Consider the following 16,760-nt stretch of genomic DNA (forward strand, 5'->3'; position numbering starts at 1 on the left):
TAAGGTAGGGCTACATGAGGAGTCACTGGACTTTGAATCATCAGTGACATGCCTGGGAGGCACAGAGGACAGCACCTCTGCCCCTGGTATTTGGAATCTAGCCCCATGGCCACAGGCAACCGATGGCCCCGGCACCCCCATGGAATAATCCTGAGCCCCCTAAATCAGAGGGTCAGTTTCCCCTACTGGCAATCTCGGATGCACGTGCAGACACGGGCAGTAATAGCTGCCTCTGATCCCACGGAGATACAGATCATGGCACGTTTGCCAGTTATGGAGAGTGCATGATATGGAAAGGTGCAGCAGGCTGCCTGCCTGGTGGGTCCAGGCCTCACTCACCGGCTCTCCCCGATCGCCCTTCTCGCCCCGATCGCCCTGCAAAGCAAAGGGGGGGCCAGGTCAGCAGAGCTGTCTCAGGGGTTTGGTTCTGCTCCCTCCTCCCCTCCCAAGCAAGGGTCAGTAAATGCCAGGAGAGCCCCAGCTGACAGCTTTCGGAGCAGTCTCACCGGGCGCCTGAGACAGGGCTTGGGGCCTTCAAGCAGCTGAGGTCCTTGCCTGGGAACCAAGAGTCTGGTCACTGTGTAGCACAGAGTCCTCCTGAAAGGATCGTTTCCCCCCTGCACAACCTCCTCAAAAAGGCCCCTAAATCCATGGGCTGCTCCCACCCACACAGGCACCCGTTGCGCCTGAGAGAACAGCCATGGCAGACAGGCGTCACCACATCCTAAGGTCGGGGGGGAAGGGGAGGAAAGCCCCCTTCATCCCTGTCCCATCCCCTAGCAGCTTCACGCACTGGGCCAGCTGCACAACTGGCCACCACTGACCTTCCAATCCTTGTTCCCTCTTCCCCAGGTCTCACTCACCTTCTCGCCAGGCCTGCCAGCCTCTCCGAGCTCCCCGGCCCGGCCTGGCACCCCTGGGATTCCAGGCTTGCCAGGTTCCCCTGCCTGGCCAGGCAGCCCCTCTGGACCTCGCTCTCCGATAGCACGTCCCATGGGGCCTTGGGGGCCAGCAGGGCCTTGGTCGCCTTTGTCGCCCTTGGGCCCTTTCTCTCCAGGAAAGCCTGTCACACCCTGCAAGAAACACACCACAACTCAGCTAGTCCCAGGGCTGGCACCAGCAGGTGAGGTGACATGATGGGGAAGCTCGCGCTTTGGGGCTGGATGGACAGCACTGGAGACAGAGTGCTGCTAGTGGATGGGCAGGCTTCCTTCATGTGTTGCCCTGGTCAATGGGTTTCAGCCCTGGCTTGGAGGGAGCCCTTTGGGGCCAGTGGGGAGTTCAGTCTCTAGCCAGCGAGAGACCAAGTAAGGGCTGGCTGCCTGTGGAGCACTGGGCACAGGAGGCAGGTAAGTCTCGCTCGGCCTTGGGCAGCACCAACAGGGTAGGGCTTCACTTGCTAACGGAGTGTGATGGCAGGACTGTGCAGGGGGAGAGAAGGGTTAACCAGCAGGATCCAGAAGCAGCTGGAGTCCACTGCCTTCCCAGGAAAGAAGCATGGAGCAGATCTATGAATTGGCAGGAGCTGGACAGCCCTAGTGAGGGAGGCAGCTTCCCAGAGGAGATGCTGCTGAGATTCGTTGCATCTCTGAGGTGTGAGGCAGAGAGAACCAGGGAGCCATTTGGATTTCCCCCGCTCATCTTCCCCTGGAGACAGGGGACTCCAAAGCCGTGTGTGTGAGAGTCCTGAGGAGAAGGGGATGGGGACTCAACACCCCTCCTCTTCTGAGGAAAGGAAGAACCTGGGGAGCTGTTTGCTTGGCCGTGAGCACCGAGGGACTCAGAGAGGGTTGATTTAACCCAGGCCTGAAGTGGGGCCCATTGGGACCAGGTTCAGAGCAACCCCTAAGACAGGCAGTGTTTTATTCCCCTGGGTGCTGGCTGAAGGACCCCTCACCCACAAGGGGCAGCAGAGAGGACCCAGAGGAACTCACCCCTCCCGTCTGTACCTGCCCCAACCCTGTTGGTGGCTTCACCTCACCTCTTTGCCTGGAGGTCCCCTCTCCCCTGAGTCTCCCCTATCACCCTTTGGGCCTCTCCGGCGGTCAGGGTAGGGCAGGAATGGATCAGTGCTGCCGTCATAGGCTCCAGTGATCTCTCTGAGCGAGGCAATCTGAGAGAGACAGAGCGCAGTCATCACAACAGCGGGGAAAGGAGGGAAGTCCTAGATCCTGGATTGGGGGAGGGATCATCTATCCAGGACCTGAGCCCCCTGACAGAGGGACAACCGGTAGAGTCCATACATCCCTGAGCAAATGCTTCTCAATCCCACCACTGCACAAGAACAGGGTCTCCTGATGAATGCAGGCAGACATGCTGGGATCCCATGATTTGCTGGGGGAAGGTCAGTGGCAGGGACAGAGAATGGTAGGTCTGACCTTCATACTCAGATGACTTCTCCCCCTGGCACACATGGCAACGAGCCCATCGTAACACCCTGCAGCCATGACCTACCACTGCCAAAAGCTTGCCAGCAACAGAGCTGCTGGGATACCAGGCAGATGCCGGCTAGAACCCCTGGCCACTCCACCATTACCCATGGTCCAGTGGCTAGGGACCCCAGGCCTTCACTCCCTTACCAGGTGCACCAGCCAGTATCCCAACCTTCTCCATACCACATGCTCAATGGCTCTGGCTTCCCTCTCGGTTGTGCACTCACCAGGCCCTGGTCTCCTACACCCAAGATCCTATTAGTCAGGGCTCTGCCATCCTCCCTACATCTCAGTCTCCCCTTAGAATCATAGAATATCAGGGTTGGAAGGGACCTCAGGAGGTCATCTAGTCCAACCCCCTGCTCAAAAAAGGACCAATTCCCAACTAAATCATCCCAGCCAGGACTTTGTCAAGCCTGACCTTAAAAACCTCTAAGGAAGGAGATTCCACCACCTCCCTAGGTAACCCATTTCAGTGCTTCACCCTCCTAGTGAAATAGTGTTTCCTAATATCCAACCTAGACCTCACCCACTGCAACTTGAGACCATTACTCCTTGTTCTGTCATCAGGTACCACTGAGAACAGTCTAGATCCATCCTCTTTGGAACTCCCTTTCAGGTAATTGAAAGCAGCTATCAAATCCCCCCTCATCCTTCTCTTCTGCAGACTAAACAATCCCAGTTCCCTCAGCCTCTCCTCATAAGTCATGTGCTCCAGCCCCCTAATCATTTTTGTTGCCCTCCGCTGGACTCTTTCCAATTTTTCCACATCCTTCTTGTAGTGTGGGGACCAATACTGGACACAGTATTCCAAATGAGGCCTCACCAATGTCGAATAGAGGGGAATGATCACATCCCTCGATCTGCTGGCAATGCCCCTACTTATACAGCCCAAAATGCCATTAGCCTTCTTGGCAACAAGGGCACACTGTTGACTCATATCCAGCTTCTCGTCCACTGTAATCCCCAGATCCTTTTCTGCAGAACTGCTTCCTAGCCATTTGGTCCCTAGTATGTAACAGTCCCCTTGTTCCTCACCCACCATTACCAGGGTCAGGCCTTCCCTCCTGCTGGTTTCCCAATGGCCAGGGACAGTATCCCCACCCCAAGTCCCATGTTTCCCCTCCCTCTTTACAGATGGCCCATGAGCAGAGCTGGCTGTTGCTTTGCTTCGTACCTTAATCCCATAGGCTTCCAGGGCACGTTCAACATTCTACGAACAGCAAGGGAAAGACAATGAGAACAAAAACAGGGGCAGTCCCCAACCAGGGTTGCCGAGGCATAACCCCATCCTCTATCATTGCCAGCTTTGAGACCCCAGGGCCTTAGCCCTCCCCGCATCTGCCAGGGCTGAACTGGTTGCACCAGCAGATGCCCAGGTTATTTTGCGGGTGTAAGTAGGTTGCCCACTCTGAGATGGATGGGACTGGCCCCACACACAGTGACTTACCGAGACCGTCCCAGGCTCACCACGTTGTCCAGGATCCCCAGGTCTGCCCTAGTCACCATGAGAAGAAGCAGAACGACACCAGATTAGAACAGTTCTGCTCACTGCCCACCTGGCCATGTCACATGGAAACCCCTGGGAAGGACGCAGCAGGATCTTGGGTTGGGAGGGGGTGGGAAGCTGACCTGGTGAATATGGGGGAGAGAGAATCCTCCCCATCTAGGAGGACAGGGCTGAGACCTCACCCATCAGTTAGTGCGATGACGCTGCTCACAAGTCACCACTGCGCTCTCCCTGGGACTGCAGGTCTCACACAGGCCCCGGTCGTAGCCAGTCACTTGCATTAACTCTTCATATCTTGCAGTAAGCAGGACCTACCTGCTGCAGCCGGAGTCTGCTAATTCTGCAGCAGTGTCCCTTACGCTCAGAAAGCGAGCGCTTGCCTGAACTACCCAGGGGACTGGATTAGCTGATCAGCCAGAGGAAAGGCGCAGTAGTGATGTCTACCCCAGGGACACATGGGAGCCCACAGCACATTGGGTTAGCTATTTGGATATCAAAGTCCATTTTACACTGCCCCCATTTTCACTGGGCTGCAGGCATTTTAATTAATGCAGAACCACCTAAGCGAAGCCGTGGGAGAAGTTGGAGGTTGGGACAGCTGGGGCGGTTAGCACCATAGGAGGTGGTTTGGAATTGTGAAATAGCAAGAGCTTCAGACGGGTTTTGCTGCTAAAATGATCAGCAGGGAAAGAGTTCCTATGTAGCTATTAAATTGGCCTCATTAGGTTGCAGAGTTAACACAGGATTGAGATGAGTGGGGCATAGTTCTTTCAGGCTGGCATTGCTGCATCGGCTATGCTCGGGTCACACTCCCAAGCATTTCTTCACAGTCACCAGGGCTAGGAGGGGGCTCCCTTGGCAATGAGAACGAGCATTGCAGGGCACTGTTCTGCTGCAGGGGTGGACTCAGCAGGCCTAGAATCACCCTGTTCTTCCTGCTCCCAAGTGGCAGTGACTGGCAAGGGTCTGTTTATCTCAGCTGATGGAGCTGCTCCAGAGCCCCAGAAGCTGCATTCAGAGGGGATACAGTGGGGCTGACCAAGCTCTGGGTTTCCCCACCCCCACTCCAAAGGGCACTGCACTGGGGGGAGGGGAGGACTCAGCGCTGGCAGATTGCCCCAGGCGGTGCTGGGTACGCACCTGTTCTCCTTTGGATCCAGCCTCTCCTCGGTCACCCTGAAACAGAGCAAGCAGAGTCAGGATCCCCTCCGGCCCAGCGATTGGAGAGTAAAGCCCCGGAGGAAGAGTTCAGCCTCACCTCCTCTGGAGGAGCCCCTGCTTACGCCTAGGCTGAAGTGATACAGCTTGGGGAGGGCCCTGGGGAGGAACAGTGCCACGGTGCTGAGGGAAGGGCAGATACTCAAGTTCCCTCCCCAGGCAGGCAGGCAGGCGAACACATGAACCAGTGCTCCACCCCCAGCTAGCCCAGCACATGGGCTCTGCAGCCTCGGAGAACTTCTACCTGGAACCAAGTCTGGGCCAGACCCTCTGGGAACCCCCACTGGCCTATTGCAAAGCCTATGACACCCCAGAGAATGTGGGCAGAGCTCACCTGGGCCCCATTGCTCTCCACGCAGGCCCCCCAGGAAGCACCTTAGTCCCTCCTAGCCCCCAGCTCCTCCAGAGACGACACTGGAGGACACTAAGCCACACCCACCAGCTGGGCACAGTGGGGAGCAGGGCTCAGGGAACTCACAGGATTAACCCCCGAGGGCCCAGGGGTCTGTGCTCTGGCACAGCAAGCCAGCCGCTCTCTGAGTGGGGTCTGACAGGAGAGGCTGTTCTGCTCTGTTCGTTTTCCAGTGGCCTGATGGGGGCTGGGAAAACACTCACCTTTTGTCCGGCAGCCCCAGCGAGGCCTGGAGCACCCTGGAAGGTATAGAAGGAATGTGAGCAGACCCTGGACCTGCGAGCAAGGGGAGAGAGCAGCTTCACTGCCAATGGGTGGGGTCCCCAGGCACTCCCAGGGCTGGGGAGAGGAGACCACGCAGCTTGGGGTGTCTGTGAGCACTGAGACTGGGAGGAGGAGCCCACTCAAGCTGGGGTACTTCCCCTGCCCTGGGGTCTGCCCCCTGAGGCAGGGAGCAGGCTGTATGGTCCAAGTGGTCCTGCAGGGCTGGAAGGAGCTTGTAGCTGCAGCTGGAGAGGAACAGGATTTCCCCTGGGAATCAGAGAAGGACCCGGGGTATCCATGCCATGGCACAATGGGCCTTTACTCTGCTGTCCATCACTCTGCTGTCCAGACCCTGGTGGCTGGTGGCTCTGGACTTGGCCAGGTCTGTACTCCCACCTCAGCCATGGGCATGTCATCTAGTGGCTAGAGCAGGATCTGGGAGACTGGAGTCCCAGGCTCTGAGCTCAGCGTGATCTTGGGCCAGTCTCCTCTTCTCTCTCTATCTCTCCCAGCTGTAAACAGCACTAGTGCTCTTCCCGCCCCCAGCTCTCATGCAGGCTATAGGGCTCCATTCTCAAGTGGCCGTGGGCACGGTGAGCCGTGCCAAGCAGCTGTTATTAGAAGTATTATTCTGGAGGTTACGCACCTGGCCTGGGGGTCCAACCTGCCCAGGTACACCGGGGACACCAGGAGGTCCCAAGGGGCCTGCTGACCCACGGTCTCCTCGCTCGCCCTTGGGGCCTTCTTGACCCTGCCAAAGAAGAATAGATGCATCGCCATCTGGTGCTGTTGCCCCTTGGCATCACCCCCCCAAACCCTCTTACCCTCACCTCTTACCAGCTGGGAGGGCCTACAGACAGGTACTACAGCCAGATGACTGCTGAAAGGCCTGTCACTGTCAAAGAGTGCTAGCACCCTGGGGTGCCAGCGGAAGGCATGTACCTCCCCCTGGCACTATCACCACTTGCTGTGGGTGGGACCAGCATCTTTTAGTGATGCTTTAATGGAGGTGCCAAAGAGGGAGCCCAAGAAACAACTAGGGCCTGTAAGCAATGAAGTCACTGAGGCCCCAGTCCCACCCCGATCCACTCCCACCCATGAGCATCTCATTAGCCAGAGCTGGGCCCTCCTCTGCCCTTTCCAGCTAAGCAGAGCCTGCCATCTAAACCCAAGCCTCTATGAGCCAGAAAGCACAGACCAGAGGGCGCAGCTCCCCTCATACAGTGTGTGGTGGGGGGAGGCCTCAGGACGCTGCCTGCACTCCCCTCCCCTGCCGGAGGGTAAAGGTCCCGATGCACTGGAGAGCGATGATGCACTGGATCACTACCGACCACCCCTGCCTGCCTATGGGCAGCAAGCTGGGGAGACCCATCAGACTCACCCCCAGGTTTGTTAAGTGTGTTCTCTGCCACTGGCACCACCCAGACGGTGCAGCCCCCAGTGTGATGGATTATTGGAGCAGAGAGCGGGGGCCTTAGTGACTGTGTAGGCAGCACATGGAAGAGTCACATGTGGAGCCACCAAACACAGAGACTCTGTGCTGAGCCCCTAGGCTGGGGGGCAATTTGTGACTGAGGTAAATCCAGGGCAGGTGGAGGAAAGGGGGGGGGGTAGAGGGGGAATCACAGGTACTTACGTCTCTGCCAGGGGCTCCAGCTTCTCCTTTGTCCCCCTAATTGGGAAAAGCCAAGACAAAATGGCTACCTTACAGCCTCATTCCATTTTCAAATGAGACAGCCAAGGGGACTCAGGCAGGGCCCAGTCACTGCGGCTGCCTGCCCCACCCCCACTGGGGCAGGAACCCTCACCCAGAGCCTGAGTCTGTCTTCCCAGTGGCCCCTCTCCTGTAGCCAGCAAGGTCTAGGACTGCTACTTAGTGAGGAGAAAGTAACATCAGGCCTGACCTCACCCACCCCTCCTGCTGGGTAAACAAAGCTGGAGCAGATCAGAGCTGCATGCTGGCACCAGGGGGCAGCTGCTGCTCCCATAGGAAGTACATGGTGAGAGGTGCCTGGCAGAGACAATGGAGCAGCAGGGGAGTCTGTCCCGCAGGGGAACCCCACCTGCTAGGCTGCTCACAGGCCTGGCTATCAAAGGGGGCTGCTAGTCCAGGGGAGAGGGGCCCTTTAGCTCATTACCTTCCTCCCATCTTCTCCTGGAGTCCCATCTTCTCCCTAGGAGGATAGAAACCACTAGTCAAAGCCCTGTTCCACATAGGCCCTGCACACTATGGGGCTGGGCCCTGGACAGGTGGGGGGAGAGGTCCCAGATTAGACTGTTACCTCCACACTGGGGAGCACAATACATCCCCTTGGGTCCCCCAGGCCTCCTGACATCTGCCACACAGCCCGTAGATGAGCCAGGCTCCCTCAGGGCTAGTGGAGCTGAGGAATGGCACTGACCCTAGTGGTTACCTATGGCGAAGTGGGTATTCACCCACGAAAGCTCATGCTGCAAAACGTCTGTTAGTCTATAAGGTGCCACAGGATTCTTTGCTGCTTTTACAGAACCAGACTAACACGGCTACCTCTCTGATATATGGCACACTGGGTGCCCCACATGGGGGAGCCCACACTCTTGGCTTGAGAAGCCCTTTGTTATGCCCCTTTGACAACCCATCAGTGGAAGGTCCTGGCAAGCTGAGGGCCTGTTACAGGGGTTGCCAATATTTGGTCTGTCAGGCGGGGGCAGGCACCAGTCTGGTAAGGGAAACCCCCCCTTCCCAAGGAGCCCTCTGCCTGCATTCAGCAGAGTCTCGGGGACCCTGTAGCTTTACAGGCAGCTGTCTCTTCCTCTGACCCCACCCCATTGCCAGGGCAGCTCCCTCTCGCCCGGGCAGGTCCTTGCACATCAGGCCTAGAGACCCTGCCTGCCACCGCCAGGAGCTGCCCTTCTCCAGCAGACGCTGGCTCCCTTACTCACGTTCTTCCCATTCAGGCCGGGTTTGCCGTCGTCGCCGGGTTTGCCCTGGAAGGAAGCGCAGGCTGTTAGCAGAGTGAGGGGCCTTCCACGTGCTTGAGACAGCAGCAGGGCCCTCCACAGGCCCCTCTGGGCTCACCCCGACCGGCAGGGTGGCTGGAGTCCAATACTGTCATACCACAGGGCAGCAGCTCCTACCTAGGGGAGGCTGGGTCAGGCTGTGAGCCCTGCCCAGAGAGTGATTAGCAGGGGCATGACAGCCAACAGGAGCAGGCAGCTGACTGGAGAGAGACAGACCCAGGGTAACAGCATGGGCCGAGCTGGCAGAGCAACCAGCCAAACGGAGCTGCTGGGAGCTAAGGGCTGCCCCAAACCTACCTGACAGATCAGGAAGTTCTGGGCAAGCACCCCCAGGCCCGAGCAGGCCTCACATCAGACTTGGGTTAGGCTGCTCAGGGCAAAAGGATGGCCCAAGGGGGCAGCATGAATCCTGGGAACAGGCCTCCAGAGCATGTGGGACATGGTGTGAGGCAGGGTCACACCCCACAGGGCAAGCACATAAGGGTGAGTGGAGACCATGGATGAGAGGCAGCCGGAGAGCAGGAGTGACCTCATAAGGGGGTTCCAAAGAGGATGGAGCTAGACTGTTCTCAGTGGTAGCAGATGACAGAACAAGGAGTAATGGTCTCAAGTTGCAGTGGGGGTGGTCTAGGTTGGATATTAGGAAAAACTTTTTCACTAAGAAAGTGGTGAAGCACTCGAATGGGTTACCTGGAGGGGTGATGGAATTTCCTTCCTTAGAGGTTTTTAAGGTCAGGCTTGACAAAGCCTTGGCTGGGATGATTTAGTTGGGGATTGGTCCTGCTTTGAGCAGGGGGTTGGACTAGATGACCTCCTGAGGTCCCTTCCAACCCTGATATTCTATGATTCTAAGGAAACCCCTGGTAGGGAGGCAAGGCAGGGGGTGGGTTATCTGGGGCCCTGCCAGTGCAGGGCAATGCCAGAGGAGGTGCCGGGAACAGCCAGCAGGCATGGCCCACAACAGCCCACCAAACTACTTACAGCTAAGCCTGGTGGTCCTGGGGGGCCGATGGCTCCTGGGGGACCTTGTTCCCCTCGCTGGCCTGGCAGCCCCTGCAACAATAGAAGATCAGGTGAGAGGCAGATCCCAGCTGGGTCACAGGCAGACAAGAGGGGCAGCAGCTCAGCACCAAAGGGAGAGGAAGACTGGTGATTGCAGGGGTAAGTAGTGCCCTCGGGCCAGGGACTCTGCAGGGTCAGATGGCCCCCAGAACAGCTCCACCAGCTCCAGGCCTCGGGCTCTCAGGGTAAAGCATCAGTTGCTGATCAGAGGAAGGATACTGGAATGGATGGACCCCTGTGACAGGGAGGTGGGGCACAGAGTAAGCTGAACCAGTGCTTTGCTCTGGTGATGCCTGGGCCCATTGCTGCAGTGTTATTCAGATACTGGCCTTGTGCATGAGACTTTCGGGGTGCCCCAGGGAAAGGGGGGGAGTGGGTAAGCCCCCTGCCTCATGTGACCCGCCACCCCTCAGAATCAGGAGCTCTGTACTTACATCTCGGCCGGGGTCACCCTGCTTGCCTGGATCACCCTAGAAAAACAAGAGAACATAGCTGTGATCACTGGGGATGGGCTCAGGCCTGACTCTAGGGCCTGGCCACCCCATGTCAGGGTGCTGCTGGGGGCTCCAGAGAGGCCTGGCTCACATCACGGCATGAAAGCAGGAGAGGTCACCACCACACAGGCACCTCTGCTAACAGGACCCCTAGACTCACTGGAAGGGAGCAGCCGCCACCCAGGGAAAGCCAGCAGCACCCCTGAGCTAGCCCGGCAGCAGGCACTCAGGGGGCACGGACTCAAATGAGCACAGGGCACTGCACGGCTCAGGGACACAGAGCCTCCCTCTAGGCACCGACTCAAATCCAGCTCAGGCTCCATGGGCTCTGTGGCTGAAGTGAACGAGCTGATGGTCTGTATCCATCCTCAAGGACAGGTGCCTGCACTACTGAGCCACCATTACAGCTGGCACTATCTGGTGCCCTTGTTGGCATCTCAGCAGAGAGGCCAAGGATTGGGTGGGTCACCCTAGAGACTGCACATCCCTCCCACCCTGGGGTGTTACTCCAGGGTGCACTGGCACAGCTGAGGCAGCTGTCGGCCTGTATGCGGAGAGCCCCACACGGCCCTGCTAGGCAACGCCTTCACCTGCCTTCCTACCGTAACCCTCAATATTGAGGCAGCTCCTTCAGCTACAGCTGGGGGCCTGGAGAAGGGGTCTCCCGGGTACCTGCACACCCTGCTGTCGGGTGGCGGTGCTATCCGGGGCAGGTCACGCTGCCGGGTGTATGTTACATGGCTAGCAGGACCTGGCGATACGCCGATACTCCGGTTAGTGGTTCTCCTTGCAGGGAGCAGAGCCACTCCTAGGCCCCTCCAAGGGGCAGCCTCACTCAAGGGGGATGGGATTCCCCCAGCCAGGCCACACTTACCCTTTGCCCCGCGGGGCCCGTTTGCCCAGGTTTGCCATCCAACCCATTCCGGCCATCCAGCCCCGGAGGGCCTCGGTCTCCCTGAAAGAGAGCCAGGCAGTGACGGCTTCGCACCAAGGCTCCCCTATTCCGACCTCCCCGAGAGCACAGGCCAAGCAGCAGGGATGCATCCCCTCTCTCCCACGAACAAGGCAAAGAGGCCCTGCCAGCTGCACGTCCTGCTGAGAGCTCCACTTATAGACATGGTATGGCCCAATGGGGCCCCTCCAACACACCCCAGCTACACCCTCCCGCCCACCCCATGCTGGGCCCAGGCAGACCTGGCATGTTACATGAAAGGGAGGCTCTTACCTTGTCTCCTGATTGGCCTCGGTCTCCAGGGTCACCCTGTAGGGTAGGAAACAGAAGAGAACACAGCTGGTCACAAGGTGAGGGGCGGAGCCAGCCAACGCTCCCCAGCACCTGGGTGGGGAGCAGGAAGTGCTGCATCCCCCCAGAGCAGCAGAGAGGACAGGGAACAGGGACTCACCCGAGTTCCAGGGGGGCCTCTGGGGCCTTCGATCCCCTGCAAGAGGAAGGAGATGGTTCTGCTCCAGGAGTGTCAGGAGGAGATGGCTGGGGCTCACTTTCCCCCATATACTCATCACCCTGCCCCGCACCACATGAATACCTGAGTGATGAACCAGTTCCCTGTGCACGCTCTCCCCACATGCACATGCTCCCCAGAGGTACCAGCCCCCAGCATGCTCCATTCTTATGTGCTCCTATGCCCCAAACCCAGTGCTACAGACTCCCCAATTCCTGCAGTACACCCCGCCCAATGCAGCCTCCCCACACTCACTGCTCCCCTGGCAGGCACATCTCCCCCACCCCCCGCAATATGCGCATCCCTTCCCTGTGAGACAGCGCCCTTATGTGCTCCCAGGAGCTACACCCAGCCCCCCGCTCCCTCTGCCATGCCCCCCGTCCCTCCCTTAGAGCTCGGCTTGCAGAAGCTTTCAATCCAAGGACATTTCAGTTCCAAGTGGCACCTCCTGAGACAGATACTCCCAGGCACTGGCACCTACCCTCTCTCCAGGCAGGCCAGGTACCCCGGCCTCACCCTTCACACCCTTCATCCCATCCTCTCCGGGGTCCCCTGGCTCCCCCTGAAATGGAAACAGAGAGTCAGAACAGATTAGACACGGGACCACAGATGTTCAGTGTTTTCAGACAGGTGGACCAGCTCTGTCGCTCCCCTGGAACCAGATTGTCCTGTATCCTCCTCCAAGTGCATCCCCCAGAGCCACGCCCAGGTGAGCCATGCCCCTGCCAGGCAGGCAGGGAGTGGTTCCACTCCAGGACAGTCTCTCTGCAGGGCAGGTGTGGTCCATACTGCAGAGTCCTGAGTGGTACCAGAACACAAAGAGCTCTAGGCTACAGCCTGGGGCCCTCAGCTGGGCTGTCTCACTCCTGCAGAGAGGGCAGCTCCACAGCTCCCATCCCACGGCAGCCCCCAGGAGGTAGTAGCAGCCTCACCTTCTCGCCTCTCTCTCCAGTTCCTCCTCCAGGTTCCGAACCAACCTGTGGGGCAGAGAGAGGGGTCACATGCTATGGGGCCCAGGACAAAAACCCAACACAACCAGGGCAGGGGCAAAGAAATGTTGAGCTTACAATTCGTCCTGGGGGTCCAGCCGGCCCCTGCAGAGGAGAGAGAGCCCTGCATTAATGGAGGCCTCCAGGACATCTGCACAGACACAGCCCAAGACACAGCAGCACCCCATGGGGACGGGGGGAAGGCTCTGCAGGGCTCCAAACCACCTTAGACATACCAGAGCAGAACAAGAGCTTTGGGGGCCCCCACCCGGCACAGAGCCCAAATGCAGCCCGAGCTCCACACCTTGCCCTGAGTCAAGAAGCTGCACTGGGGGGTTCCCATGGCCAGGGCAGCTGCTCAGGGATGGCCACTGGTGCAAGCTTCTCCACGCTGCCCCCTTGCCCTGACCTGGCCCATCTCCGGGGACCAGCTCGCCTTTGGGTACTCTGCTGAGATTGCCAACTAGAGCCTGAGCAAAACATCAGGCTTAGCACATCGGCTTAGCTGCCAGCACTGCTAGCCTGGGCTGGCTCAAAACCAGAGACCTGGAAGGGAAAGATCATCATCCCAAGCTCAGGCAATGGCAGCTGAGTTTACTTGTGCAGGGTCTGGGCGGGCATGAGGGAGGATACGTGCAGGCCTGGGCGCACCACATGGGCCAGGGCAAATCAGCAAGTGTACAAGTAAGCCTGTGTCTATGTGGGGTGAGAGTGCAACAGGAGCAGGGGTGTGTGCACAGAGCATGCAATGGACACCCTGAGCCTGCAGCGGCTCCTCTCAGAGGATGGCGATCCCCCTACATGCCTGGATTTCCATCGTGTGTGGGTCATGGTGGTGCCCCTGTGCCCTGTCTGCAGCCCTCTAGGCGTGACACTGGGGGTCCCAGCCTCACTCTACTGCAGTTCGCCAAGGAGAAGGGTCTGTGTGGGGGCGGAGCACCCCCAGGCTGGGCACTAAACGCTTCATTCCAAGCGTGGCCGAAGGGGGTGCAGCTACTCACCGGTTCCCCGCGGTCGCCCTTGGCCCCTGGTACTCCAGGACTGCCCTGCAAGGAGAGACGGGGCACAGTGAGGGGAGGGGAGAGTCAGGCCGCTGGCTGCTGGGGAAGGAAGGGGTGGGCTGCAAGTCGGGAACTTACATTTTTGCCATCATCGCCGGAGTCTCCCTGGTCACCCTTCTCCCCGGGGAGGCCACGGTTTCCTGGTAGGCCCTGGTGGAGAGACAGCAGGTGAGGCAGCGGGGCCACAGCACCATGGTGACCCCCACGCTGGAGTGAGAGGCTGGGGAGCCTAGACCCAAGGAACGGGGCTGGGGAGGAGCAGGGGCACTCAGGTCCGAGCAGTTATGGAGCAGGGGCCAGGCAGAGGCCCCTCCAAGAGGCCATGCTGCTGCTGCCCCTACAGAGGCTGGAATTCACCAGGCTCCCAGCTGCCGGGGTGGGGAAAAGGGACAGTTGCCTTTCCAAACCCCACTGTAACACCATTCTGCCAGGCTCCGCCTTCTGGAGCTCACCCCAGTCAGTATCTCAGCTGCTGTCTCACCCCCAGGCAGCACACAGGGCACAGCTGGGTCTGTTCTGCAGCTCCCCACTCACAGGAGCTCAGGGAGCCTGACAGCATGGAGTCCCATGGAGGGGCATCACTTTGTCCATCCCCATGTCCCCACTTGGTCCCAGCAACTCCGGCCCCCTGTGCATCCCACATGCAACCCTCTCATGATCTCCTCCCCCCCGCCACCCCACGGCATACACCCCTCACATCCCCCTCACTTACCCGGGGGCCCCGGTCGCCAGGTTTGCCAGGCTGACCCGGCTCTCCCTGAGAGGGAAAGAGAGGGAAGTAAGAGAATGGCGGGAAAAGCCAAGTGTGGTCAAGCGGGGGAGGGGCATTGCCACAAAGCGGCAGACTGATCACTTACTGGGGTCCCCTCGTCACCCTTCTCACCACGTTCACCCTGCAGCACAAACGAGAGGGGAAAAAAAAAAAAAAAAAAAGAGAGTCACCAGTAATCTTCCCTGACCAACAAAACATAGAGCCACCCACTCAGTGCACCCTGTGTGCAAACTCAGCACCCTAAATACCTCCATATCCGCAAGTCCCCCATCTCCTTGGAACATATCTCCACTCCACACAGTCCCCACCATCACCCAGAACACACCTTCCCTCGATACACCCCAGGAACATGCCTCCACTCCATGCAGCCCCCAACCATCGCCCTGAACACAACTCCACTCAACACATCCCCAGGAACACACCTCCACTCCACACAGCCTCCTCCCCAGGCATATGCCTGCACATGACCCCACCCTCACCAGCCCCTCAAACAAACCTCCACCGGACACACCTCCACTCCACACAGCCCCCTCAAATACCTCCTGGATCCCCTGTTAAAAATAGCCTGTTGATGTTGTCATAACAATCTGGCACAGGGTCTCCATGGAAACTCCAGGATGTTGTATAATCACTGTAGCCAGAAACAGGCTTTCCACCAGCAGGGACTGTCTGAGGCAACAGTCAGAACTGTAGGCCCAAGAGCCCCATCTGCCTGCTCACGAGCACCCTGGCATGCACCAGGTCATGCCCTCCTTATCCAGAGCACCTCTACGTTACCTCCTTCCCTCGCAGGCCCATCTGCCCCGGAGCTCCTGGTCTCCCCAGCTCCCCCTTCTCCCCGGGTTCCCCTGGGTCACCCTAGACAAGAGAAAAATCACAGCACAGAGAGGAGAGGCCAGTTGGTTACAACCCAGCACCCAGCTAAGAGAGCCCCAACCCACAGCACCCATGTGAACAGTGTAGAACAAGAGGAGCCCCCCCAACACAGCCCATAGCAGCCAGTGAGCCCCCTCCCCCCAAACATAAACAGTGAATGCCCAGAGGCACCGTCCCTCCCCCTCACATAACACAGCACCCACACGTGCAGGGTAGGGAGAGCTCCCCCACACCCAAACAGAGCATCCATGCAAACGGCACAAGAAGAAAGGAACCCCTCCCCCCACAGGACAGCACCAGTGCGCACACACAACCCAGCCCCCAGGGCAGCCAGGCTGAGGAGCCCTCCCCACACACCCCTCACCCCACGGAGCCATTACCTTTGGGCCACTCTTGCCAGTGAGGCCGACAATCCCCTGGTTGTCCGGAAAGAGAGAGGCTGTTATTGGTGACCTTGCTCCCTGCAGAGTCTGTGTGGTCTCAGGGGAGGCTGCGGGACATGGAGCAGCACTCACGGGGCCTTGGGGACTGCTCCTGGGCCTTCCCATAGGCCAGAGTCCTTCTTGCACATGGGTGGTGGGGGTGCAAGTCCCCAAATCCCTCCCCCATCCCAAGTGCAGGTGAGCCAGGGCCCCCCACCTGTGCAGAGATGGGCTCCCACTTGGGCTCACATCAGCCACGTTTGGCTCTCTGACCCTTTACCCACCACTATGATGGAGAGAGGGGCACAGCCCCAGGCTGATCGATGCCACCTTGGCCCAAAGGACAGAGACTGAGCAACTCCCTCCTCAGAGACAGCTCTGAGTCAGACATAATCCCAGGGACGGACACGAGTGGGAGCACGGCCCCATGGCCCTGATGGCACCTGGCCCGGGATGCAGGGCACAGCCAGCTGGGGGATGCCAGCCACAAGGCAGGCAGGCAAGACTCACCCTGTCGCCCTGTTCTCCTTTGGGGCCAGGTGGGCCAGTGACACTGAATCCAGGGAGGCCCTGCAACAAAAAGAAAAGCAGGTCAGAGCAAGGCAGGAAGGACAAGCCCTTTCCAGGCTCCTCACCTGGCCAAGCTGTGGTTCTCACTGCCTCCCCCCAGCGATGTTACATCCAGACAACATGGTGGATCCTGGCCTGCCCTCAGGGAGGGATGGATTCCAACTCCCAGAGCAGGGAGCTACACAGGCGTGTCGGGGAGCCCCAAGCACAGGCCCAGA

General features: G+C 58.9%; 1 protein-coding gene across 2 annotated transcripts in view; it reads right to left on the reverse strand.

Moving 5' to 3' along the window:
• COL7A1 (collagen type VII alpha 1 chain) overlaps nt 1-16,760 on the reverse strand; it is a 106,624-nt gene that overhangs the window by 42,577 nt on the left and 47,287 nt on the right. For both annotated transcript variants that reach the window (XM_045023781.1, XM_045023779.1), the window contains exons 52-77: nt 16,483-16,542; nt 15,931-15,966; nt 15,452-15,532; nt 14,760-14,795; nt 14,615-14,659; nt 13,981-14,052; nt 13,843-13,887; nt 12,920-12,946; nt 12,785-12,829; nt 12,334-12,414; nt 11,796-11,831; nt 11,618-11,653; nt 11,267-11,347; nt 10,333-10,368; nt 9,818-9,889; nt 8,759-8,803; nt 7,975-8,010; nt 7,473-7,508; nt 6,483-6,587; nt 5,776-5,811; nt 5,083-5,118; nt 3,883-3,930; nt 3,610-3,645; nt 1,982-2,113; nt 864-1,073; nt 340-375 (exon numbers count right to left, since the gene is read on the reverse strand). In XM_045023781.1, the coding sequence (XP_044879716.1) occupies nt 340-375; nt 864-1,073; nt 1,982-2,113; nt 3,610-3,645; nt 3,883-3,930; nt 5,083-5,118; nt 5,776-5,811; nt 6,483-6,587; nt 7,473-7,508; nt 7,975-8,010; nt 8,759-8,803; nt 9,818-9,889; nt 10,333-10,368; nt 11,267-11,347; nt 11,618-11,653; nt 11,796-11,831; nt 12,334-12,414; nt 12,785-12,829; nt 12,920-12,946; nt 13,843-13,887; nt 13,981-14,052; nt 14,615-14,659; nt 14,760-14,795; nt 15,452-15,532; nt 15,931-15,966; nt 16,483-16,542 (1,545 nt within the window). The remainder of the gene's footprint in view (nt 1-339; nt 376-863; nt 1,074-1,981; nt 2,114-3,609; nt 3,646-3,882; nt 3,931-5,082; nt 5,119-5,775; nt 5,812-6,482; nt 6,588-7,472; nt 7,509-7,974; nt 8,011-8,758; nt 8,804-9,817; nt 9,890-10,332; nt 10,369-11,266; nt 11,348-11,617; nt 11,654-11,795; nt 11,832-12,333; nt 12,415-12,784; nt 12,830-12,919; nt 12,947-13,842; nt 13,888-13,980; nt 14,053-14,614; nt 14,660-14,759; nt 14,796-15,451; nt 15,533-15,930; nt 15,967-16,482; nt 16,543-16,760) is intronic.

Source organism: Mauremys mutica, chromosome 7, assembly GCF_020497125.1.
Source record: "Mauremys mutica isolate MM-2020 ecotype Southern chromosome 7, ASM2049712v1, whole genome shotgun sequence".
In the NCBI taxonomy this organism is placed as follows: Eukaryota; Metazoa; Chordata; order Testudines; family Geoemydidae; genus Mauremys; species Mauremys mutica.